We start from the raw sequence: 27,320 nt of genomic DNA, 5'->3' as shown, positions 1-27,320 counted from the left end.
GTGAACTCCGGGAGTTGGTGATGGACAGGGAGGCCTGGTGTGCTGCGATTCATGGGGTTGCAAGGAGTCAGACACGACTGAGTGACTGAACTGAACTGAACTGACAATTTCTCATTGAAGGAAGATGCATGTTTCTAATCTTCCCCAAGTAAAAATTGCATCTGAAAATTTTATTTACAGTGAAATGGGAAAAGTCTTTTGTTTGAATATATTTTATAAGGTCAGGAAACTTTGATTTGTACTTTAAGAATGAAGTTATTTAGATTTTTTCAAATGCCTGTTTAACTCAAAGCATTAAAGAACCAGCAGTGTTTCAAACAAAAGTCATAAAATCATTCTCATCAATGTATTAAATCCTGTTACTAATTCTTACTCTGCTGTGCTGTGTCTGTTTGCTGCATAGGCTTTTTTCTCTAGTTTCAGACAGTGGGGGTGACTGTCTAATTGCGGTGCAAGAACTTCTCATTGTGGTGCCTTCTCTTGTTGCAGAGAATAAACTCTAGAGCATTCGGGCTTCAGTGGTTGTGGCTCCTGGACTCTGGAGGACAGGCTCAATACTTGTGGCACATGGGCTCAGTTGCTTCGTGGCATGTGGGATCTTCCAGGATCGGGGATCGAAACTGTTTCTCCTGAATTGGCAGGCAGATTGTTTACCTCTGAGCCACCAGGGAAACCCTTTCTGAAGTTCTGCAGTGGGAATGCATGCTTCTTAGCTGTATACCCAGAGAAATCTGTATATCTAGACGTCATAACACTTGTTTCTTAACCATTTTCTCTTCTTTTTGTCATCTTCTTCATTGTATTTTTCATTTTTATATTTGTGATAAAGAATTGAGAGACTGAGTAGTGTTTCTGAACCTATTATTATCTGAATTTTGTTTTTTCAGCTAGTTGAGTGTTTGATATCTAAATAAATGTTCTGTGAATATTCAGAATAGCAGATATATTTACTTTGCTGTAAATGAATATAATTAAAAAATCTAAAACTACTGTGATAGAGTTTTTATTAATATGAAAGCATAAACATGGATGTAAAATTTCATGTAAAATGTTCTGAAGTAGTTTTAATTTCTGTAGTTTCCAGCTGATAATTTCTGATAAATTACATATCTTATTTAATGGAGAGGACTGTATGGCTTAACAGTGTGATTTATCTGCTAGGCCTAGCTACCAAGTAAGACTATTTAAAAAACCAGAAATGAAACTACTTCTGCAGAGAAAATTGTTAGATATAATCTGTAGTCTTTCTACTAAACTGTAAATATTGTATGAGCAGGTATTTCAACATAGTGTTGAGCTTTGTGAACACTTAATAAATAGTTGGTGATCAACTGATGACTGTATGTGAAATCTTATACATGACTAAGAAAGATTGAAAAACCAAGTGTAATCTCAGTTAGGGGTAGATGTTTAAAAATTCACCAGAGCAGTTACTAAAATGTGAGGAAAAAAAGTGGCTGCTGCAAGGGGTTATCATTAAGGGCAAGGTAGATCTCTAGGACAGGAGTTGGAGCTTCAGAGTTCAGTATCCTTTCTCACAAGGAGACTTCATTGCCTTTTTTTTCTCAGTATTTTATTTTTTTGCCTTACAGAAAACTTGTCTGAGAATGTTCAGCCATGCAAAAGGATAAATAAGTATTTACTTTTATTGAAGTATCAAGGTTTGATTTCCTTAAGGAAAGAAGGTCTATAAAGCTGCCCTCAGAGGGACTTCCCTAGTGTTCCAGTGGTTAAGAATCCACCTTGCAATGCAGGAGACTGGGTCTCACCCCTGGTGGGGGAACTAAGATCCCACATGCTGTGGAGCACCACGAGCAACAACTACTGAGCTCTTGTGCTCCAGAGCCCATGCCACAACTAGAGTCTGTATTTCACAGCTAAGACTTGATGTAGTCAAATAAATAAATACAAGAGAAAAGAAAAAAAAAACTGCCCTGAAAATTCTGGGAGGTTGGGTAGGTTTATTTACTAGCTAAGCGTACCTTCTGGAACACATAATTATCGGAGCACAGTGACTAAGTGCTGTGTACCCAAGATTTCCCAGTTGTTTGAGGCTGTTTTTAAATTGTTGATGTTCAGACTTCAGTTTTCACAGGTGTTCTGTTACCTGATATGGATATATTTAGCCAGATTCATCACTAAATGTATTACAGTGTGTACTTTTATATTTTTCTCACTCCCATCTAGCTCTCTATCACCAGATTCTGGGCTGTCTGCCCTTAATTGGATGTTAAAGCAGCCAGAAAACTGGAAATTTCTTGGTATAGTCACTGTTACATAGTAGTTGTACTTGTCATTGCACTTTGGAATGTATCCAGAGGTACTCTAGGTGAGTCCGTAATTGGCCAAATTTTTCTCTTAGGAAAATTAGTTTCTTTTTTAATGTGTAAATTTAGAATAGAATATGGCAGTAGTACTCAAGAGATACACTAGTCCATTGTATATCATTTTTTAATTTATTTATTTTTAATTGGAGGGTGATTATTTTACAATATCGTGTTAGTTTCTACCATACATAAACATGAAATCAGCCATAGGTATACATATGTCTTCTCCCTCTTGAACCTCCCTCCCACTACCAACCCCATCACAGAGCACAGGTTTGAACTCCCTGCGTCATACAGCAAATACCCACTGGCTCTTTATCAGTTGTGTAGTAAATCTAGTAATGGGAAATATGAAATTGCCTTTGAAATATGATTTGATTGCATTTCTGTGTTTACCTGTGCCAAATGAAACATGGTTGGATTTTGTTTACAAAGGCTCCAGTAATTTCCCAGGTGTGGAGACATCAGATAAACAGAGACTATTATTTTATCACAGATGTCAAGGAACAGGACTAGTTACACAGATGTGTGAGGAATAAAGTCTCCTACTTACTCCATATCTCTCCTTTTTGCTGAAGTTTCCTTCTATTGGTAATTTTCAATTGCTGAATTGTGTGAATTGAGAAATTCATATGATTGCAGCTTTTCTTTTTTTCCTGTAAGAAGAACCAGGCATAGACAACAGTGATTTATAAAATTTGCTGTCAACGTGAAATATTTTCTTTTCTCCCCTTTGAAGACTAATAGCATTTTCTCATTTCTTATTTTTAGCTTTGACTTTAATCTTTCCAACTTGTCCATAGCCAGCACCTTATTTTCTTCTTGGTATCCTTGTTTCCCTCCTTTTAAATGTAGCCAGGATTTTTATTATAGTGGAAACAGGGCTGATTAGCTATTAGTTGATGAAGTCAGATATGAGATGAGTGTTTTTAGTTTAAAATACAGCTGACCTAAACTGCAAAAATAATAGACTCAACACCAGTGCTTCTTTTTCTTTCAACTTTATTTTTTTTAATTTTCAATTTTATATTGGAATAACCAGTGCTTTTTAAATGATGTCTGTTGAGGACCAGTTTTCTTGTGTGTGTGTGTATGTGTGTTGTTTTTTAGAATTTTCAATTTATGACCAAAAATACATAAAAACACAAGGTTTAATCTTTTTGTTAGAATAATTGATCTAAGAAAAAACCCATTACATTGTCAAAAAAGTTTCTGAATGTTTATTCTCTTTCTACAGTCACCTCCCTTATGATTATACAGTGGAAGTGAGAAATAGATTTAAGGGCCTAGATCTGATAGATAGAGTGCCTGATGAACTATGGAATGAGGTTCATGACACTGTACAGGAGACAGGGATCAAGACCATACTCATGGAAAAGAAATGCAAAAAAGCAAAATGGCTGTCTAGGGACGCCTTACAAATAGCTGTGAAAAGAAGAGAAGCGAAAAGCAAAGGAGAAAAGGAAAGATATAAACATCTGAATGCAGAGTTCCAAAGAATAGCAAGAAGAGATAAGAAAGCCTTCTTCAGCGATCAATGCAAAGAAATAGAGGAAAACAACAGAATGGGAAAGACTAGGGATCTCTTCAAGAAAATCAGAGATACCAAAGGAACATTTCATGCAAAGATGGGTCCGATAAAGGACAGAAATGGTATGGACCTAACAGAAGCAGAAGATATTAAGAAGAAATGGCAGGAATACACAGAAGAACTGTACAAAAAAGATCTTCACGACCCAGATAATCACGATGTTGTGATCACTGACCTAGAGCCAGACATCCTGGAATGTGAAGTCAAATGGGCCTTAGAAAGCATCACTATGAACAAAGCTAGTGGAGGTGATGGAATTCCAGTTGAGCTATTCCAAATCCTGAAAGATGATGCTGTGAAAGTGCTGCAGTTAATATGCCAGCAAATTTGGAAAACTCAGCAGTGGCCACAGGACTGGAAAAGGTCAGTTTTCATTCCAATCCCAAAGAAAGGCAATGCCAAAGAATGCTCAAACTACTGCACAGTTGCACTCATCTCACATGCTAGTAAAGTAATGCTCAAAATTCTCCAAGCCAGGCTTCAGCAATATGTGAATTGTGAACTTCCTGATGTTCAAGCTGGTTTTAGAAAAGGCAGAGGAACCAGAGATCAAATTGCCAACATCCGCTGGATCATGGAAAAAGCAAGAGAGTTCCAGAAAAACATCTATTTCTGCTTTATTGACTATGCCAAAGCCTTTGACTGTGTGGAGCACAATAAACTGGAAAATTCTGAAAGAGATGGGAATACCAGACCATCTGATCTGCCTCTTGAGAAATTTGTATGCAGGTCAGGAAGCAACAGTTAGAACTGGACATGGAACAACAGACTGGTTCCAAATAGGAAAAGGAGTTTGTCAAGGCTGTATATTGTCACCCTGTTTATTTAACTTCTGTGCAGAGTACATCATGAGAAATGGTGGACTGGAAGAAACACAAGCTGGAATCAAGATTGTCGGGAGAAATATCAATAACCTCAGATATGCAGATGACACCACCCTTATGGCAGAAAGTGAAGAGGAACTCAAAAGCCTCTTGATGAAAGTGAAAGTGGAGAGTGAAAAAGTTGGCTTAAAGCTCAACATTCAGAAAACGAAGATCATGGCATCCCGTCCCATCACTTCATAGGAAATAGAGGGGGAAACAGTGGAAATAGTGTCAGACTTTATTTTTCTGGGCTCCAAAATTACTACAGATGGTGACTGCAGCCATGAAATTAAAAGACGCTTACTCCTTGGAAGGAAAGTTATGGCCAACCTAGATAGTATATTCAAAAGCAGAGACATTACTTTGCCAACAAAGGTTCATCTAGTCAAGGCTATGGTTTTTCCTGTGGTCATGTATGGATGTGAGAGTTGGACTGTGAAGAAGGCTGAGCGCAGAAGAATTGATGCTTTTGAACTGTGGTGTTGGAGAAGACTCTTGAGAGTCCCTTGGACTGCAAGGAGATCCAACCAGTCCATTCTGAAGGAGATCAGCCCTGGGATTTCTTTGGAAGGAATGATGCTAAAGCTGAAACTCCAGTACTTTGGCCACCTCATGTGAAGAGTTGACTCATTGGAAAAGACTCTGATGCTGGGAGGGATTGGGGGCAAGCGGAGAAGGGGACAACAGGGGATGAGATGGCTGGATGGCATCACTGACTCGATGGACGTGAGTCTGAGTGAACTCCAGGAGTTTGTGATGGACAGGGAGGCCTGGCATGCTGCGATTCATGGGGTCGCAAAGAGTTGGACACAACTGAGCGACTGATCTGATCTGACAGTCACCTTGTTGGGGACTTGTAATGAAGTTTGTGAACTGACATTGGTCTACAGACTGTACTTTGGGTAGTACTGCTCTAGATTTCCGAGTAAATAAGGAAAGCCAAGGATGCTGCATTGCGCTTTTGTTTACACACTGGTTTGTGTGCTCTTCAAGGCATGTTTGTGTTATTCATCTCTTTGAGAGCTTAGGACAGGACCTATTGGGAAGTTGGTTGAAACCAGGAGATGAAGATCATACAGTGATAACAGTTGGAGTCATAAAACTGAGTGGGCTACAGCAAATGCTGCAAATACTTAAAACTGAATTGGGAAGTAGTAACATAGGAGGGGGAGAAGGCAATGGCAACTCACTCCAGTACTCTTGCCTGGAAAATCCCATGGACGGAGGAGCCTGGTATGCTGCAGTCCATGGGGTCGTTAAGAGTCGGACATGACTGAGCGACTTCACTTTCATTTTTCACTTTCATGCATTGGAGAAGGAAATGGCAACCCACTCCAGCGTTCTTGCCTAGAGAATCCCAGGGACGGTGGGGCCTGGTAGGCTGCCGTCTATGGGGTCGCACAGAGTCAGACATGACTGAAGCGACTTAGCAGCAGCAACATAGGAGGGTTTCCATATCAGATTATCTTCTTTTTCTTCAGGAATAAAATAGGCCTTAAAATTTTTTTAATGAAGTGCATTTGATACTAATGGCAATTAGAGACAGCTTTCATCATTTTGCTCTACTTTAAGAATACAAAAAAACCGTACATAAAGTAAACAACACAGACTTAGTATAGCACAGGGAACTATATTCAGAACTATATAATGGGAGAAGTGAAAAATATATATAGATACATACATACATAGTGTAACTGAATCGCTTTGCTATACATCTGAAAATAACACAATGTTGTAAATCAACTGTACTAAAAAAAATATACAAAAGCTGCATGAGGCCAAAGATAGTTTATAGGAAGGAATAAAACTTAGATTTAACAAGATTGAACCACTTCAAATTACCATTTTTGTAAGTCAAAAATGGTTGAATGCTGGTAATTTTATGGCGCTCAGTCTATAGATGTAGTAACATGGAATGTTAATGCTGGGGGCAGAGTACATAGAGATCATTTGGGAGATCCCCTTCATTTAATTTTAGGGAAATTAAAGCTCAGAGAAGTGTTTCAAGTAGCAAAACCATTTTCTAACTGCAAGTGCAATAAATCAGAGTTTGCTAATTTGTATGCTAAGTTGCTCAGATATGTCCACCTCTTTTCTACTCTGGACTGTAGCCCTCCAGGCTCCTCTGTCCATGGGGTTCTAGGCAAAAATACTGGAGTAGGTTGCCATGTCCTCTTCCAGGGAATCTTCCTGACCCAGGGATTGAACCTGCATCTCTTGTGTCTCCTGCATTGGCAGGTGGGTTCTTTACCACTGGGAAGCCCTTTTTACTGAAAGTAAATAAAAGACAAAACTATTTTTCTTTTGGACTATTTCTGCTTATGTTTTGGACAATGTTCTACTTTAAATAATAGCATAAACAATTTCAAAGGAAATATTTAATTTTTAAAAACAAGAAGACTTTTGAAAACACTAATTTACCTAAACCATTTTTTGGGCTGTTTCACTTGCTTTAGCTTATTATGTGAGTTTTTATTCCAAGAGGCTATAGAAATGCAACTAAGGTCTTTTGACCTAGTATTGGTCTTTAATTGTGTAAATATGTATTTCTTTTATTATTATTATTAGAAAATATTTTTTGACTGTGCTGAGTCTTTGTTGCAGCACACAAGCTTCTCTGGTTGTGGCACTTGGGCTCACTAGTTGGAGCACATGGTCTCTGTTGCCCCAAGACATGTGGGATCTTAGTTTCCCAACCAAGGATTGAACCTGGGTGTCCCATGCATTGGAAGGTAGATTCTTAACCACTGGACTGCCAGGGAAGTCCCTAAATATATTTTTGACAGAAAATATTCTTATGAAATAAATCAGGAGAAAAAACATTCTCTTTATGACCCTTTACTACCAAGCTAATATTAATAGTCACTAGAAAGTGAAGAGGAACTAAAAGCCTCTTGATGATAGTGAAAGTGGAGAGTGAAAAAGTTGGCTTAAAGCTCAACATTTAGAAAACGAAGATCATGGCATCCAGTCCCATCACTGCATGGGAAATAGATGGGGAAACAGTGTCAGACTTTATTTTTTTGGGCTCCAAAATCACTGCAGATGGTGACTGCAGCCATGAAATTAAAAGATGCTTACTCCTTGGAAGGAAAGTTATGGCCAACCTAGATGGCATATTCAAAAGCAGAGACATTACTTTGCCAACAGAGGTCCGTCTAGTCAAGGGTATGGTTGTTCCCGTGGTCATGTATGGATGTGAGAGTTGGACTGTGAAGAAGGCTGAGCGCCGCAGAATTGATGCTTTTGAAGTGTGGTGTTGGAGAAGACTCTTGAGAGTCCCTTGGACTGCAAGGAGATCGAACCAGCCCATTCTGAAGGAGATCAGCCCTGGGATTTCTTTGGAAGGAATGATGCTAAAGCTGAAACTCCAGTACTTTGGCCACCTCATGTGAAGAGTTGACTCACTGGAAGAGACCCTGATGCTGGGAGGGATTGGGGGCAGAAGGAGAAGGGGACGACAGAAGATGAGATGGCTGGATGGCATCACTGACTCGATGGACGTGAGTTTGAGTAAACTCTGAGAGTTGGTGATGGACAGAGAAGCCTGGCATGCTGTTATTCATGGGGTCACAAAGAGTCGGACACGACTGAGCGACTGAACTGAACTGAGAGGCAAATTGCTTTTGCTTTCCTGAGGTCTTAAGTTCTTTGTGTTAACAACCGGTAGCATTCTGTAGTTCATAGGCTTAACTAAACAAATGTCTGCACGTTTTGCATAGCAAAGTTTTTGGAACCTTGACAGAAATGTTGACAAGTAAATGTTTGTTTTTGGTTACCATGAGTAATTTCTATGGGGGTTGAACTATTGTTAGTTCTTGGTTGGTTTTCTGTGCTTCTAAATCTGTTTTCCTTAGACATGATGATGAATTTAAATCCCTTTGATGTGTTCCAGTTAACTTACTTCATGGAAATTAGGGGAATGCATAACTTTCTGAAGTTCTTAATTACTGTTCCCATTAAGTACTTGGAGAAGCAAATATTTATATCTCGTGCATTATCTTGCTTAATTCCTAATCATTCTTTCTTCTTGGATATAACATAGTCACTAAAGAAGTAGCTATTTATTCAAACAATTGCCTTGGCACATTCCAGCAATATTTTTTTCCTTACTATGTTAAAAAAAACCCCACACAATATAACTAGAAAAAGATAGTTATTTCCAAGTAGGATGAGATTGATGGTAAGTGTATTATTTGTGGGTGAGAATTTTCTGCTTGTTTTTTAAAAATTATTTATATAAGTTGCTAGCAGTACTGACCATGATAAGGAATATATCTTCAATTAAACTTTGTTTCTTTCTTGGAAAAATAGAATTACCTAAATTCAAGGTCATTTATATTTAAGTGAATTAGATACTTATCCTAGAAGTTTATTATTTATCTTTGACATTATTTTATCTAGTTCATTACAAAGAGCTACAAGCTATTACACTGCATTGATTCATCACTTACATTTGATACACTTAAAAAATAGTACTTTGGGGTTATTGAATTTATGTCCCCGATATTCTTCTTCTTGGTAGTAAGAAGCAAGATTTTCCACATTAATTTGTATTTATTACATTAGACTAGGAGAAGGCAATGGCAACCCACTCCAGTACTCTTGCCTGGAAAATCCCATGGATGGAGGAGCCTGGTAGGCTGCAGTCCATGGGGTCGCTAAGAGTTGGACATGACTGAGCGACTTCACTTTCACTTTTCATTTTTATGCATTGGAGAAGGAAATGGCAACCCACTCCAGTGTTCTTGCCTGGAGAATCCCAGGGACGGGGGAGCCTGGTGGGCTGCCGTCTATGGGGTCGCACAGAGTCGGACACGACTGAAGCGACTTAGCAGTAGCAGCAGCATATTAGACTGGCAGGTTTTGCTTTCCTCTTTTCATCCAGAGTAAAATTAGAGATATTAATGATTCTTATATGGTAATTCTAGTTTTGATTTTTTGAGAAGTCTCCATACTGTTTTCCAGAGCAGCTGGACCCATTTATATTCCCAACAGTGCATAACGGTTCCCTTTTCTCCACGTCCTTGCCAGCGTTTATTTGTTGTCTTTTGATGATAGCCATTCTGACAGTTCTGAGTTGATGTCTTACTGTGATTTTGATTTGCCTTTACTTGATGATTAGTGATGCCCCATGTCTTGTGTCTGTTCGTCATCCATATGTCTTCTTTGGGGAAATGTCTATTCAAATCTTCTGCCCATTTAAACTTTTTTTGTGTGTGTGCTATTGAGTTGTATGAATTCTTTGGATATTAACTGCTTATCAGATATATTGTTTGAAAACATCTTCTCCCATTCAGTAGGTGGCCTTTTAGAACAAATTTTGGAATTGTTTGTTCTGGTTCTGTGAATAATGCTGTTGGTATATTGATAGTGATTACACTGCATCTGTAAATGCCTCAGGTAATATGGTCATATTAACAAAATTAATTGTTCCAGTTTGTAAGCACAGTATTTTCTTTTTGTCTACGTTATCTTTCGTTTCTTTCATTAGGGTCTTAAAATTCTTCATGTATAGGTCTTTTACCTCCTTTGTTAGATTTGTTCCTAGTATCTTACTCTTTTATAAATGGTATTTACAATGCACTCCAGTATTCTTGGAAAAGGAAATGGCAACCCACTCCAGTATTCTTGCCTGGGGAATTCCATGGACAGAGCACCTGGCAGGCTACAGTCCATGGGGTCGCAAGAGTTGGACACTACTTAGCGACTAAACTACCACTAGTATTCTGGCGTGGAAAGTTCCATGGACAGAGGAGCCTAGCTGCTGGGTACAGTCCCGGGGTTGCAAAGAGTTGGACACAACTGAGCGACTGAGCACACACACACATTTTAAAATTTTTCTTCTGACAATTCTGTTAGTGTACAGAAATGCAACAGGTTTCTGTATGCTAATTTTGTATCCTGCAACTTTACTGGGTTCATTTATGAGTTCTAATAGTTCTTTGGTGGTATCTTTAGGATTTTCTGTATATAGTATCATCATCTATGAAGTGACAGTTTTACTTCTCTTTCAGTTCAGATTCCTTTTATTATTTATTTTTTCTTGTTCAACTTCTGTGGCTGGAACTTCCAATTCTGTGTTGAATAACAGTGGCGAGAGTGGGCATCCTTATTTTGTCCCTGATCTTAGAGGAAAGGCTTTCCACTTTTCACCATTGAGTATGATGTTGGCTGTAGGTTTGTCCCATATGACTTTTATTATGTTGAGGTATGTTCCTCTGTACCCACTTTGTTGAGAGTTGGTATCCTAAATCGATGTTTAATTTTGTCAAAAGCTTTTTCTGCATCTCTTGAGATGATCATAGGATTTTATTCTTCAATTTGTTAATGTGGTATGTCTCTTTGATTTTTGGATTTGAACCATCCTTGCATCCCTGGCTGTGTGGATCACAATAAACTGTGGAAACTTCTGAAAGAGATAGATGGGAATACCAGACCACCTGACCTGCCTCTTGAGAAATTTGTATGCAGGTCAGGAAGCAACAGTTAGAATTGGACATGGAACAACAGACTGGTTCCAAATAGGAAAAGGAGTACGTCAAGGCTGTATATTGTCACCCTGCTTATTTAACTTCTATGCAGAGTACATCATGAGAAATGCTGGACTGGAAGAAGCACAAGCTGGAATCAAGATTGTCGGGAGAAATATCAATAACCTCAGATATGCAGATGACACCACCGTTATGGCAGAAAGTGAAGAACTAAAAAGCCTCTTGATGAAAGTGAAAGAAAAGTGAAAAAGTTGGCTTAAAGCTCAACATTCAGAAAACTAAGATTATGGCATCTGGTCCCATCGCTTCATGGCAAATAGATGGGAAAACAGTGGAAACAGTGGCTGACTTTATTTTTCTGGGCTCCAAAATCACTGCAGATGGTGACTGCAGCCATGAAATTAAAAGACGCTTACTCCTTGGAAGGAACATTATGACCAACCTAGACAGCATATCAAAAAAGCAGAGACATTACTTTGTCAACAAAGATCCATCTAGTCAAGGCTATGGTTTTTCCAGTAGTCATGTACAGATGTGAGAGTTGGACCATAAAGAAAGCTGAGTGCCGAAGAATTGATGCTTTTGAACTGTGGTGTTGGAGAAGACTCTTGAGAGTCTCTTGGACTGAAAGGCGATCCAACCAGTCCATCCTAAAGGAGATCAGTCCTGGGTGTTCATTGGAAGGACTGATGTTGAAGCTGAAACTCCAATACTTTGGCCACCTGATGCGAAGAGCTGACTCATTTGAAAAGACCCTGATGCTGGGAAAGATTGAGGCCAGGAGGAGAAGGGGACAACAGAGGATAAGATGGTTGGATGGCATCACCGACTCAATGGACATGGGTTTGGGTGAACTCTGGGAGTTGGTGATGGACAGGGATGCCTCGTGTGCTGTGGTTCATGGGGTAGCAAAGAATCAGACATGACTGAGCAACTGAACTGAACTGCATCCCTGGAATAAATCCCACTTGATCATGGTGTATGATCCTTTTAATGTATTGTTGAATTTAGTTTACTAATATTTGTTGAGAATTTTTGCATATTCATTCATCAGTGATACGGGCCTGAAATTTTCTTTTATTTTTTGTAGTGCCTTTGTCTGGTTTTGTGTCAGGTGATGCTGGCCTCAAAGAATGAGTTTAAAAGCGTTTCTTTCCCTTCAATTTTTGTTGGAATAGTTTGAGGATAGCCATTAACTCTTCTTTAAATGTTTAGTAGAGTTCACCTGTGAAGCCTTCTGGTCCTAGACTTGCTTATTGGGTTTTTTGTTTGTTTGTTTGTTTTTTCAATTACTAATTCAGTTTCACTACTGGTAATTAGTCTGTACATATATATATATATATATATATATATATTTTTTTTTTTTTTTCCTGGCTCAGTCTTGGGAGATTGTACATTTCTAGGAATTTATCCATTTCTTCTCAGTTGTCCATTTAATTGGCACATACTTGTTTGTAGTAATCTCTTATGACCCTTTATATTTCTGTGTTGTCAGTTGTAAATTCTCCTTTTTCCTTTCTCATTTTATTTATTTAGGCCTGGGTTTTTCTCCTGATGAGTCTGGCTAAGGTTTATCAATTTGGTGTATCTTTTCAAAGAATCAACTCTTAGTTTCATTGATCCTTTTGTTTTTATTTTGTTTTAGTCTCTCTTTCATTTATTTCTGCTCTGGTCTTTATTATTTCTTTTTTGTCTAATGACATTCAGAAAACTAAGGTCATGGCATCTGGTCCCATCACTTCATGGGAAAGCGATGGGGCAACAGTGGAAACAGTGTCAGACTTTATTTTTTTGGGCTCCAAAATCACTGCAGATGGTGACTGCAGCCATGAAATTAAAAGACGCTTACTCCTTGGAAGGAAAGTTATGACCAACCTACATAGCATATTAAAAAGTAGAGATATTACTTTGCCAACAAAGGTCTGTCTAGTAAAGGTTATAGTTTTTCCAGTGGTCATGTATGGATGTGAAAGTTGGACTGTGAAGAAGGCTGAGTGCCAGAGAATTGATGCTTTTGAACTGTGGTGTTGGAGAACACTCTTGAGAATCCCATGGACTGCAAGGTGATCCAACCAGTCCATTCGAAAGGAGGTCAGCCCTGGGTGTTCTTTGGAAGGAATGATGCTAAAGCTGAAACTCCAGTACTTTGGCCACCTCATGCGAAGAGTTGACTCACTGGAAAAGACTCTGATGCTGGGAGGGATTGGGGGCAGGAGGAGAAGGGTACGACAGAGGATGAGATGGCTGGATGGCATCACGGACTCCATGGACGTGCATTTGCGTGAACTCTGGGAGTTGGTGGTGGACAGGGAGGCCTGGCATGCTGCAATTCATGGGGTCGCAAAGAGTCGGACACGACTGAGCAACTGAACTGAACTGAACTGAACTGAAAACATTATTGACCTGCACAGAAGAATTTCAAATAATTTATGTAGATACTTTGCCTCCAAGAAGCTGGAACAGAACTTCCTGTTCCTAAAGTGTGGGCTGCTCATGGCGACTTCCTACCAAACAGTAGGTTATAGAAAAGTGAGAGAATATAGTAATTTTACAGTGAAGAAACCTGACAAACACTCTGCTAGGCCCATGAACAGTGATAAGTTCTGCTGCTAGCATGTATTCTTGATATGGTATCATGAGAATGACAGTTTACCTCTAGTTTTTCTCCCAAATCCTATAACCCAGTCTAACCATGAGAAAAGCATGAAGCAAATCCTCACTGAGGAATATTCTACACAGTACCTGACTAGTATTCTTCAAAATTGTCAAAGTTACAAAATACAAGGAAAGTTTGAAAAACTATCATAGCCAAGGGAAACTTAAGGAAAAATGATGACTAAATGTAATGTAACTTGGATGGGATCCTGAAACATAAAAAGCACACCAGGTAAAAACTAAGGAAATATGAATAAAGTATAGACTGTGGTTAATAATAATGTATCAGTATTGATTCACTAATTGTCACAAGTAAGGTATAAGGTGTTCATAGCCAAGGAAATTGAGTATGTGGTACTAACTCTGTACTATTTTCACAGCTTTTCTGTATTCTGTGTTAAACGTTTATTAAAAACATTAAAAAAAATTGTAGATATTACTAGGGCTTTCTATATGCCTCTCAGACTGCATTCTCCCTATCCTCTGAAGTATCCTCTGACCTGCATTAGGTGTTGATTATCAACCTCTTGCATAATATTACACTTTTACTATATATATGTTTTAAATTTATAGTGTTTTTCATCTGATAAAATTTTACATAAATAGTATCATACCTTTATATATTTGTGTGCAGTTGACTTTTTTGTTGTTCAGCATTGTGTGTGCTTTATTCATATTGATAAATATAATTCTAATTCATTTACTGTGTGTTAGTCCATTGTTTGATTGTCACTGACCATTTTTGTTGTTGTAGTCCTGGATATTTGGTTGATTCTAATTTATTACTATTACTAACATTGTTGAAATAACTGTTCCTGTATGGGATTTCCAGTGCACAGACATAAGACTTACTTGAAGGTTTTTCCATTGCAGAAGAGTTGCTGAGTTCTAGAATATGTACATCTTCAATTTTGATAAATAATACAAAATACAGTGGTCACAGGACTGGAAAAGGTCAGTTTTCATTCCAATCCCAAAGAAAGGCAATGTCAAACTACCACACAATTGCACTCAGCTCACATGCTAGCAAAGTTATGCTCAAAATTCTCCAGGTTAGGCTTCAATGGTACCTGAACCATGAACTTCCAGATGTTCAAGCTGTATTTAGAAACAGCAGAGGAACAAGAGATCAAATTACCAGCATCCGCTGGATCGTCGAAAAAGCGAGAGAATTCCACAAAAACATCTACTTTTGCTTTATTGACTACACCAAGGCCTTTGTGTGGATCACAACAAACTGTGGAAAATTCTTAAAGAGATGGGAATACGAGACCACCTGACCTGCGTCCTGAGACATCTGTATGCAGGTCAAGGAACAACAGTTGGAAGTGGACATGGAACAACAGACTGGTTCCAAATAGGAAAAGGAGTTTGTCAAGGCTGTATATTGTCACCCTGCTTATTTAACTTATATGCAGAGTGCATCATGTGAAGTGCCTGGATGGATGAAGCACAAGCTGGAATTAAGATTGCTGGAAGAAATATCAATAACCTCAGATAAACAGGTGACACCAGCTTTATGACAGAAAGTGAAGAAGAACTAAAGTCTCTTGATGAAAGTGAAAGAAGAGAGTGAAAAAATTGACTTAAAACTCAACATTCAGAAAACGAAGATCATGGCATCAGGTCCCATCTCTTCATGGCAAATAGATGGGGAAACAATGGAAACAGTGAGAGACTTTATTTTGGGGGGCTCCAAAATCACTGTAGATGGTGACTACAGCCATGAAATTAAAAGACACTTGCTCCTTGGAAGAAAAGCTATGACCAACCTACATAGCATATGAAAAAAGCAGAGACATGACTTTACAAACAAATGTCCGTCTAGTCAAAGCTATGGTTTTTCCAGTGGTCATGTATGGATGCACTGTGAAGAAAGCTGAGTGCCGAGGAATTGATGCTTTTGAACTGTGGTGTTGGAGAAAACTCTTGAGAATCCCTTGGACTGCAAGGAGATCCAACTAATCAATCCTAAATGAAATCAGTCCTGAATATTCTTTGGAAGGACTGATGTTGAAGCTGAAACTCCAATACTTTGGCCACCTGATGCGAAGAACCAACTCATTGGAAAAGACCCTGATGCTGGGAAAGATTGAAGGCGGGAGGAGAATGGGACGACAGAGAATAAGATGGTTGGATGGCATCCTTGACTCTATGGACATGAGTTTGAGTAAGCTCCGGGAGTTGCTGATGGACAGGGAGGCCTGGCGTGCTGCAGTCCATGGGGTTGCAAAGAGTCGGACAGGACTGAGTGACTGAACTATATACAAAATTGCTCTTTAAAAATGTTCAGTTAAGTGAAGAAACAACATTTAGTGTTGTGGAATAGTTTACTTTTTGACAGTTTAATGGATGGGAATTGCTATTAGTTTCAGTTCAGTTCAGTTCAGTCACTCATTTGTGTCCGACTCTTTGTGACCCCATGGACTGCAGCACGCCAGGCCTCCCTGTCCATAACCAGCTCCTGAAACTTGCTCAAGCTCATGTCCATTGAGTTGGTGATGCCATCCAACCATCTCATCCTCTGTCATCCCCTTCTCCTCCTGCCTTCAGTCTTTCCCAGCATCAGGGTCTTTTCCAATGAGTCAGTTCTTCGCATCAGGTGGCCAAAGTATTGGAGCTTCAGCTTCAGCATCAGTCCTTCCAGTGAATATTTAGGATTGATTTCCTTTCAGATTGACTGGTTTGATCTCCTTGCCATCCAAGGGACTCTCAAGAATCTTCTCCAATACCACAGTACAAAAGCATTAATTCTTTGGTGCTCAGCTTTCTTTATGGTCCAACTCTCACATCCATACATTAGTTTACTTTTTCTTTATTATTAGTTTAGGTTGCTTTTTTTAACCAACTTTTTCACTCTCTTTTTTCACCTTCAGCCTCATCAAGAGGCTCTTTAGTTCCTCTTCACTTTTTGCCATTAGGATGGTGTCATCTGCATATCTGAGGTTATTGATATTTCTCCTGGTAATCTTGATTTCAGCTTGAGCTTCATTCAGCCAGCATTTCTAATTATGTGCTCTGCATATGGATTAAATAAGCAGGGTGACATTACACAGCCTTGATGTACTCCTTTCCGTATTTTGAACTAGTCCGTTGTTCCATATCTGGTTCTAACTCTTGCTTTTTGGTTTAATGGATGAGGGAGCTTACACATCTGAAACAAGGTCCTGGAGCAGCACCCCACCATGTGCAGCAGACGGTAGAGCGGACATCGTGGCAGGTTTCACTCCTGGGTGGAAGGGATAGTTTAGTCACTTATTCGTGTCCATATGGAAGAGGAGATTGCCAGTTATAGGGGGAATTATGTCAAATTGGCTTATTAGTTACCAGGGAAATCAGAGGCCCACACCCCTCATCAACCTTTTGATAAAAAGAGCCACTAGCTGGGGCCTGGAACAAGTTTGTAAGGTTGGTCATGTGAGTAAAGCAGGCGCTGTTAGGCAGGGGATGTACAGAGAACAAGAGAACAGCCATCTTGAGTGACCTGACTATAGAGTTCTTTTTAACCTTAAATGAAATACATATGTAATTATAATTCACATATAATAAAGTTAATATGTATAATTTCTAATCAGTATGGTGACATGAGTATAATGTAAAGTTATGAGGAAAATAAAAAAGTAAAGTAATTTAAAATATATATTTAAAAATGTGAGTGTTGAGGAACTTTTGCTTCCACTAAGACTTTGTGCTTCCACTGCAGGGGAAGCAGGTTCAATCCTTGGTCAGGAACTAAGGTCCTGCATGCCATGTGGTGCAGCCAAAAAAAAAAAAAAATGTAAATGTTGAAACATTACTGAATTAGAACATATAATGAATTAAATACTTGCAGGTATATATTTAGTGAATATATATATATATATATATATATGGTGAATGTGCAGCAATAAGTATATATATAGTGAATGTGCAGCAATAAGTACAGACAGATATAGATGGTTTGGTAGTTTAGATATAAAAATACGAATGGTATTGCCTCTGGTAATGAGATTTTGTAAAATACTTGATAGCCTGTTTATAAAGTTCTGACCAAAGTACAAGCTACGTTAGTTGCATTCCTGGAAAATTCAGAACTTATTAAAACTGTGCAAAAAATACTTTTTTAATGTAAAAAGTAAAAGACTAATTTCTAGGTCCAAGTAATTATAAACAGGTTTTCTTTCCACATGATCTTAGATGGGACACTGCCAAGTCATGTGGGACATGTGTCAGTTTTTTTTGTAGCATGTTCTTGAGCAGGGTTGGCAAACTACATCCTGCAGGACACACTGGGCAAAAAAAAAGAAAACTATGTTATAGAGATGGTAACACGTTTTTTTAGGTGAACTGATTTTAGTTCAAGGTATTATTGATTGGAATCCAATCAAAATAACTTCTGTCACAAGTGAAGTTAAATCAGAGTAGATTTCTTGATATGCTTTGAGGAAAAGAATGATACACATCAGCTGTGTTGTGCTGTGATATTGTGAAGCAAAGTGCCAGTAGAAATAATTTTATTTAATTATAGTATATTATACAAGTTAATGTTTCTGTTGAGTCACATAGCCAGAAATTTTGGACCCTTATACCTGGTAAATAGGCAGATATTCAGTAAATGTATGTTGAATTGTTATGAGAAATGCCTTTATGTTCTAACATTTATTGTACAATTTTTATATTAATAGAGGAATGAAAGACAACATGTTTGTCTTTCAGCCTCTGTTCCACCCATTCTGCCTATATTCTGTGTGTACACTACCTACCTTTACATTCCTCTGTTCTCATTTCTAATGCTTAAGTTTAGGTAGAACTCTTGCTTCCAAATGATAGCTATACAGCTTAAACTATTTTGAATAGTAAATGGGATTTTTTGGTGTCTACAGGTGGAAAAGATGCTGAGATAACATGGAGTCGAAGAGAGGTCTGTAGGAACCAGGGCCTTGGGGATCACAGAACAGGGATAGCACTCCATTAGAATACATTTTCATCTTTTTTTGCAGTCAGATATTTTGCCAGAAAATCAAAGATGACTGTTTGCAACCATCTAGCCTCATATTCTTCTGGTACCATCACACCCAAGAGGCAAAACCACTTCTCCACCTACTCTAAATTGGGAGATTAATTTGGGTCAGTCACTGTGCCCAGAGAAAGGAGGTATTGTATTTTGGTTTGGAACTTTTGGTCAGGCAGGGGAAAGCTTGTTCTGAAATGAAGTATTAAACATCACTGTCCTATCCAAGGCTCCATTGCCTGAGCCCTTTGATGATTTCCCACTTCAGTTTAGCTGCTTATTCTTCTCAGAACAGCAGTGGCAGTTAAGGTTTGAAAATTTATGGAAAAACATAATGTAGTATACTTTAGAGTAGTATTATTGAATATGAACTATTTGGTTGAAGATAGGCTACAAATCTAAAATAATACATTTAACAAAATTTACTTAGTACTTCTTATGGACAAGGCATCACACATTTATAGTATATCAAACCAAGCCTGGCTATAAGGCACTGTGAAATTACGTAAGATTTCATCAGAGCACTAATTCATTTTACTCTCATCTTATTATTTTATTTTTATATTTTTATTTATTATTTTCTCATCATGGAACTGGATATTTATAGATTATAGTTATTAATAGAGAATTTGAGTGATGTGGATTTTTTTTTTTCTTTTGGCCATGCCTTATGGCTTCTGAGATCTTTGTTCCCCAACCAGGGATTGAACCTGGGTCCTCAGCAGTGAGAGCATGGAGTCCTGTCTACTGGACCACCAGGGAATTCCCAATGTGAAATTTTTAACAGTAGCTTTTCTGATATTCAGTATTTTCAAAGGGAATATTTTTGTCCTTATGAAGAGCTTATTCTCATTACTGTCTTTTGATGACCTTTTTAAAAAAGATTTATTTATTTGGCTGTGCTGGGTCTTCATTGCTGTGCATGGGCTTTGTCTAGTTGCATCAAGCATGGACTACTCTCTAGTTGGAGTGCATGGACTTCTCATCGTGATGGCTTCTCTTGTTGTGGAGCACGGGCTCTAGGGCCTGTGGGCTTCAGTAGCTGTGGGGCATGGTACCAGTATTTATGGCTCGCAGACTCTGGAGTGCTGGCTCAGTTGTTGTGCTGCAGCAGGCTTAGTTGCTCCATGGCATGTGGGATCCTTCCAAACCAGGGATTGAATCTGTGTCCCCTGCATTAGCAGGTGGACTCTCAACCACTGGACCACCAGGGAAGGCCTTGATGACCCTTTTTGAAAGATTATTCAGTGATTAAGAATCATTTAAAAGTGTGATCTGTGGTTAAGAAACTATCTTTTTCTAGTTATCTACCAAATTCAAATTTATTCCTTTTTCTGTCTTTAGTCTATTGCATCTGCAGACATGGATTTCAACCAGCTGGAGGCATTTTTGACTGCTCAAACCAAAAAGCAAGGAGGGATCACATCTGAGCAAGCTGCTGTCATTTCCAAGTTCTGGAAGAGCCATAAGACAAAAATCCGAGAGAGTCTTATGAACCAGAGCTGCTGGGACAGAGGGCTTCGGAGCTTGAGCTGGAGAGTTGATGGCAAATCGCAGTCAAGACACTCAGCTCAAATACATACTCCTGTTGCCATCATGGAGCTGGAAATAGGGAAAAGTGGACAGGTGAGTTCAAACTTTGATCAATTCCCCTTTGTAAACTATATTTTCTATTACATGTTAGCCATACATTCAGAACAATTTATTTTACAGTCTTTGTTTGCAGAGATGATAATAGGAAAAGATTCTGCTTTTTAGAATCCTTTTTCAGAGATAGAAATCATCTGAAAATGTGGATATTCTCAGTTGTGGATTGAGTCTGAAAGCCACCAGCCTCTGGTATAGCTATCTCAGAGGAACAAAATGGACCAATGAGGTGACTGCACAGAAGTTGTCCACTGCTCCCTTCTGGTTAGATCTCCGCATTCAGAATCTCCAAGGCAATGATAAAAATGCTAAATAAAGACCAGAAATTAAGATTAAACAGCACAGAACAAAACTGACTCACAAAACTCATCTTTATAGGCATTCAGGTATAAGAGGCCACGTATTTTAATTACAGTATTGTCCTAAAGACCCTGAGTATGTACTGTTTCTGTCCCTGAGCCTACAAATAATTTTTAATTGATACTGATTATTTATAAAACAGTACTGCTTTCCTTGCGATGGAGAAGGAAATGGCAACTCACTCCAGTACTCTTGCCTGGAGAATTCCATGGACAGAGGAGCTTGGTGGGCTCTAGTCCATGGGATCACAAAGAGTCAGACACGACTGAGCGACTCTCACTCACTCACTCACTGCTTTCCTTTCATTTTCCAGTGTCGTTATGGCATGGCTTTTCTTGAAGTCAGTTTGAACTGGCAGTCACGTGACTGCCAGATCAGACTTTTAATGACCTGGTATATGTCTTTTGCGGAGGAAAAAGCAGCAACTTGTAATTAAGAAGAGAAAATCCAGATCACTGAATTGGCTAATTAGATTTATTCCCAGGTAAATAATCAAATAAGTGGTTCTGTTATATGCTATAATAGAAATGTATTTCTTTTCTTCTAATAAGGAGAACATTTTTTAGCTGGCAGATTTCCTCACATATTCCCTTCTTGAGTTTCTTAGGATTGTTCAGTATTTGTAGTTCTCTAATGACTTTTAAATTTTAATTTAAAGATTAAATTTTTTTTAATTTAATTTTTTATTTTTAAATAAATTTTTTAAAAATTGTACTTTTGCAAAATTTATTTTGAGGTCCTTTTATTCCTTTATTTTGCAAGCCTTTATGACTTTGGTTTCTCTGATCCTAAAGTCCATTTTCTTAACCACTCCAATTAATTCCTAGACCAAAAATCAGACATTTAAGAAGGTGCAGAAAGTATTCTTGGATATTTCAGTTTCACCAGCCATTTGTGTAGGCTATTCGTTTTTTATGCTGGCAGTAGTGATTATTTCATTTTGTCTTCTAGTATTTGTTATTGGGCAAGAAGATGCAAACATATGTATCTGCTTTGACTTTGCTAGAAAACCATGTGCTGTGCTAATAAGTCACTTCAGTTGTGTCCGATTGTTTGCCACCCTGGTAGTCCACCAGGCTCCTCTGTCCATGAGATTCTCCAGGCAAGAATACTGGAGTGGGTAGCCATGTCCTCCTCCAGGGGATCTTCGCAACCCTGGGATCGAACCGCATCTCTTAACCTCTTCTGATTGGCAGGCGGGTTCTTTACCACTAAGTGCCACCTGGGAAGAAAACTATTACAGTATTCCTTTAACTGGATATTTTCCTAGTATTTTTTGAGCTAGGGTTTATAATGTGCCTTTTGATTTTTTATGCCATCTAAACTTACTGGGTACTGACACAGGGATTTTAAAAATCTATTTTTGAGTTCATATGATTTTCCTTTCATTTTGTTAGCTAAAGTAAAAAAAAAACTTTTTTAAAAATAGTGAAATGTTTTTTTGTCAATCAGTAATTCTAAACATCACTACAGATGTTTTTTAGCTAGCTTCAGGAACATTTCATGATTATTTAGAATAAGTTGGTAAGCTTTTTTTAAGAGGACAGATATTTTAGACTTGACAGCTATATAGTTTCTGTCACAAGTACTCATCTTTCTTGCTGCAGCTCAGAAGCAGCCACAGGCAGTATGTAAACAAACAAGCATTGCTGTTTTTCTAGAAGGTTTACCTATTTCAGTAGAATCAATAGGTCCAAGTCAGAGAGTCTTTAAGCACTTGTCTAAGGTAACTTACATAGGTGAGGTGACATATAAGCCCATTTTCTAGAGAAGGTATACGAGGCAGATAAGTGACTTGCTTCAGACACAGCTGCTAAGTGGTAAAGGGAGAATTAAAATGGGGATCACCAGACCTAGTTTTTCCAAAAATCATTGATGCCTACATCGAGGAGCTTTTTTAGCTTCTCACAATAGTCTGTGCCAAGAAAATATGTTAGGTATACAATGTGGTAATCAAGAGCATTGATAGGAATATCACTGAGCAATAAGAGGGAAAGAACTTTTGATATATATAACAAAACAGTTGAATCTCAAAATCATTTGCTGAGTGAAATAAGCCAGAGGAAAAGTTTTTTTAGCATAATGTATGATTCTACTCATATAAAATCCCAGAAAATGCATGAAAATTTTTAAGTGTGGTAGAAATGTTTATGTTCATTGTGACAACAGGTTTATGGACATATATGTATATCAAACTTATGAAATTGCATACTTTAGATATGCAGTTTATTGTACATTATTTATACTTCAAAGTTGTAAAGAAAATGATCATTATGCAAATGATTGGAAATGTACTTAAACCCACAGAAATTCTTTGACTGCAAATATATTCTTAAATCAAGAAAAGGTGTAAAGAAAAAAGTAAACTGTAATAGAAACTAGACAACTAGAATGGTGGTAAAATATACAACGCAGATCCTACCGGAAATGTTTTTGTGAGACCTGGATCCTTGGTTAGTACTTCTGTCAGCTTCTAGGTGAATATTATTTATAACATACTCTACTAAGTCAATTTTTAGAACATACATAGGCAACAAAGGCTAAGTTATTTTCACAGTACTGTCATTGGATGAGTTTGTTAGAGAATTAATGATGCTAGGGTATTAAGAGGTTGCTTCTAAGAAGAATGATCAACTTTTCTGAACTCTGGTGTGTGTGTCTGTTCATATATCTCAGTCAACTAAATCACCTTGTTTGTTCATTTTGTGTCATTTTAAATCAGTGGTTCTTGGTCAGTGCTGCATATAAGAATGAGTTTTGGATCTTTAACAGTTTTCATGCTCTGGACACACTTCACACTAATTAAATAAGAATTTATGGAAGGCTTCCCCGGTGGCTCAGTTATAAAGAATCTGCCTGCCAATGCAGAAGACACAGGCTTGATCCCTGATCTAGGAATATTGCACATGCCATGGAGCACCTAAGCCCATGGGCCACAATTACTGAGCCTGTGCTCTAGAGCCCAGGGGCCTCAACTGCCAAGCCCACATGCCACAGTGGCTGAAGCCTGCATGCCTAAACCTGTGCTCCACAAGAGAAGCCACTACATTGAGAAGCCTGAATATTGCAACTAGAGAGTAGCCTCTCTAGTCTCAACTAGAGAAAAGTCCGCACAGCAACAGAGACTCAGCACAGCCAAAAATATGATACATTTTTTAAAAAATAAAAAAAAAAAAGAGAAGAATCTGTGGGAATGGGACCTGGGCATCAGAATTCTTTAAAATTGGTGATTTCAAAAAAAGGGTGGGGACTTTCCAGGCCATCCAGTGGTTAAGACTCCACTGCAGGGGTTACAGGTTTGATCCTTGGTCGGGAAACTAAAATCCTGCATGCCCTGTTGTGTGGCCAAAATACAAACAAACAAACAAAAAAGCCAACTAAAACTGGTGATTTCAGTATTCATCCAGGATTGAGAACTACTGTGTTAAAGGTAGCAAAATACTCTGATTTAAAATGTTAATAGAGCTTGGCATTAAATTTTTACAGTGAGAATGATGTTGGCCTGTTAGTTCTACTTGCCATAATTTGTGAAGTGCTTGAGGACTATTTAGAAAAGGCAGAGGAACCAGAGGTCAAACATCCACTGGATCATAGAAAAAGCAAGAGAGTTCCAGAAAAACATCTACTACTGCTTTATTGATGACTACACTAAAGCCTTTGACAGTGTGGATCACAACAAACTGTGGAAAATTCTTCAAGAGATGGGAATACCAGACCACTTGACCTGGCTCCTGAGAAATCTGTAGGTCAAGAAGCAACAGTTAGAACTGGACATGGAACAACAAACTGGTTCCAAATTGGGAAAGGAGTACATCAAGGCTGTATATTGTCACTGTGCTTATTTAACTTCTATACAGAGTACATCATGCTAAATGCTGGGCTGGATGGAGCACAACCTGGAATCAAGATTGCCAGGAGAAATATCAATAACCTCAGATATGCAGATGACACCACCCTTACGGCAGAAAGTGAAGAGGAGCTGAAGAGCCTCTTGATGAAAGTGAAAGAGGAGACTGAAAAAAGCTGGCTTAAAACTCAACATTCGAAAAACAAAGATCATGGCATCCAGTCCCATCACTTCATGGCAAATAGATGGGGAAACAATGGAAACAGTGACAGACTTTATTTTTGGGGGCTCCAAGATCACTGCCGATGGTGACTGCAGCCATGAAATTAAAAGATGCTTGCTTCTTGGAAGAAAAGCTATGACAGACCTGGATAGCATATTAAAAAGCAGAGATGTTATTTGCCAACAAAAGTCTGTCTAGTCAAAGCTATGGTTTTTCTAGTAGTCACGTATGGATGTGAGAGTTGGACCATAGAGACAGCTGAGCGCCAAAAAAACTGATTCTTCCAAACTGTGGTGTTGGAGAAGACTCTTGAGAGTCCCTTGGACTGCAAGGAGATCCAACCAGTCCATCCTAAAGGAAATCAGTCCTGAATATTCATTGGAAGGACTGATGCTGAAGCTGAAGCTCCAATACTTTGGCCACCTGATGCGAAGAACTGACTCATCGGAAAAGACCCTGATGTTGGGAAAGACTGAAGGCAGGAGAAGAAGGGGATGACAGAGGATGAAATAGTTGGATGGCATCACTGACTCGATGGACATGAGTTTGAGCAAGCTCTGGGAGTTGGTGATGGACAAAGGAATCCTGGTGCGCTCCAGTTGCAAAGAGCTAGACATGACTGAGCGGCTGAACTGACTGAGGACTATTTATTCAGGTACTAGATGTCATGGTGGTAGGTTTTTGGGTTTCCCCCCACCTCCCTGCTTAAGTTTCTCTCTCCTACCCAGTTTGCATTACTTCTTTCTTTGGTCCAAAAAGTACATTTGACAGTTGGCAGCCAAGTGCATGTATTACCTCTTTTTTTTTTTTTTCTCTCTTATTAACTGCAATATATAATACCTTTGAAGTATGAGGAAGCCAAAGTAATAGAGAAGTTACTAAGGAAGTAAATATTTATGTAAGTATGCAAAGCTAGAGAAAATGACTATGCACTAGTAACCTAATTACCTTTCTTATAGTAAATGCTTTTCTTCAACAGAAATAAAATTTTTGTAGGAATAAAACATGAATTGAGTCGTGAAAGTACACAGAAAAGTTTGAGGTGAACATTTCATGTCCAAAGGGAAGAACATCAGTGCTTTACTTGTATAATTGATATCCTTCTTGTTTTATCATAAATCATAGAGAGACCTAAGCCTTGAGGACTGGTGTGTATATTAGAAAAGTTTCATTGTTTTGCTTACTTAGTCAGAACCACTGTTGTGTTTGTCTTTCCTGGAACTGAAACAGAATTTCTCGTAGAATGTTTTTCTTTTTTTAAACAGTAACATTCTTTGGGTGGGGGGGGGATCGTTTATATGCTTAGTAGAGTCTCATATATAGTTACTTCTCTCTTTTGAGCCTCAATTTTGGCTTTTTATAAAGACATGCTAGTTTTTCTTTTGTAACTTCTTGTTTTTCAAGACCAGTAAGACATTTTGTGAGGAAACATTTTGCCACAACTTCCATGCTAAACCATCTCGTAGTGAATTATTTCTTCTTTCTTCTGCTAAATTGTTTTTTCTTAAGTATTTAGAGATTCCCCGCCTGTAGAGATCCTGAAGTATAAAGCTCTGTTTCTTTATTGTCATTTTTAAAAAATGGCTAATGTTGCCTTTTCTAGACAAAGTTTTAGTGTATCAAGCACTCTAGTTTTGGGCTATGTTTTTAGCCTACATAAGGAAGAAGTAGAGTCTACCTTTACTAATCTGTTTTTTTTTTTCTCCCCATCTCATCAGATATGCAGTCCTGTCGTTTTCAAACAGTTAGATAAGTTAGATAAGATATGCGATATCAAGAGATTATATACAATGGTGAGTGAGTATCAATGAAAGTTGCTCAGTCATGTAAGACCCCAGGGACTGTAGCCCCCAGGCTCCTCTGTCCATGGAATTCTCCAGACAAGAATACTGGATTGGGTAGCCATTCCCTTGTCCAAGAGATCTTCCCAACTCAGGAATCAAACTTGGGTCTCCTGTGTTGCGCACAGATTCTTTACCATCTGAGCCATCAGGAAGCCCAAACAATGATAAACATGCTCTCATTTCTTAGATTAAGACAGATTTGGCTCTGGATTAAAAGGCCAGTATTTTGTCTGAAACATAGGTAAATATGTAATCTCAAAGAAAGTAGTCACTTATTTTTAATTTGCACAATTCCTTCTAAAACAATGTACACTGATCTCCTTGTATAATTCTGTCTGGTAAGGAGCAAGAACCTGCTAAAACCTGAGTAATTATCAGTTTTATGCCGAGCGCTCTTACTTACTATTGTAGCCTTTTAAGCCTGAGCACAGCCACCACAACTCCCTGCTTTGTGTCATAGGAGAAGAAGCAAAGTT

The 27,320-nt window shown here is 38.4% G+C and overlaps 1 protein-coding gene across 19 annotated transcripts in view; it reads left to right on the top strand.

Moving 5' to 3' along the window:
* Nucleotides 1-27,320, top strand: part of COMMD1 (copper metabolism domain containing 1) — a 174,722-nt gene that overhangs the window by 51,042 nt on the left and 96,360 nt on the right. For 8 of the 19 annotated variants that reach the window (XR_015136744.1, XR_015136748.1, XM_086326424.1 and 5 more), the window contains one exon: nt 20,268-20,549. Coding sequence is in view for 8 of the 19 variants with exons in the window: in XM_086326424.1 (XP_086182550.1) it covers nt 20,268-20,549 (282 nt within the window). In the remaining 11 variants the exon portion in view is untranslated. Of the gene's footprint in view, nt 1-489; nt 12,294-20,267; nt 20,550-21,243; nt 21,415-24,416; nt 25,656-27,320 lie in introns of those variants that run through there. The other 11 variants (XR_015136741.1, XR_015136746.1, XR_015136743.1 and 8 more) reach the window with 6 other exon arrangements.

The sequence above is a fragment of the Bos grunniens genome, chromosome 11 (assembly GCF_055505025.1).
Source record: "Bos grunniens cultivar Pamir isolate PY7600 chromosome 11, Bosgru_T2T1.0, whole genome shotgun sequence".
Lineage (NCBI taxonomy): Eukaryota > Metazoa > Chordata > Mammalia > Artiodactyla > Bovidae > Bos > Bos grunniens.
The sequence above is the reverse complement of the archived record's forward strand: the minus strand, read 5'-3'. Positions and strand labels throughout refer to the sequence as shown.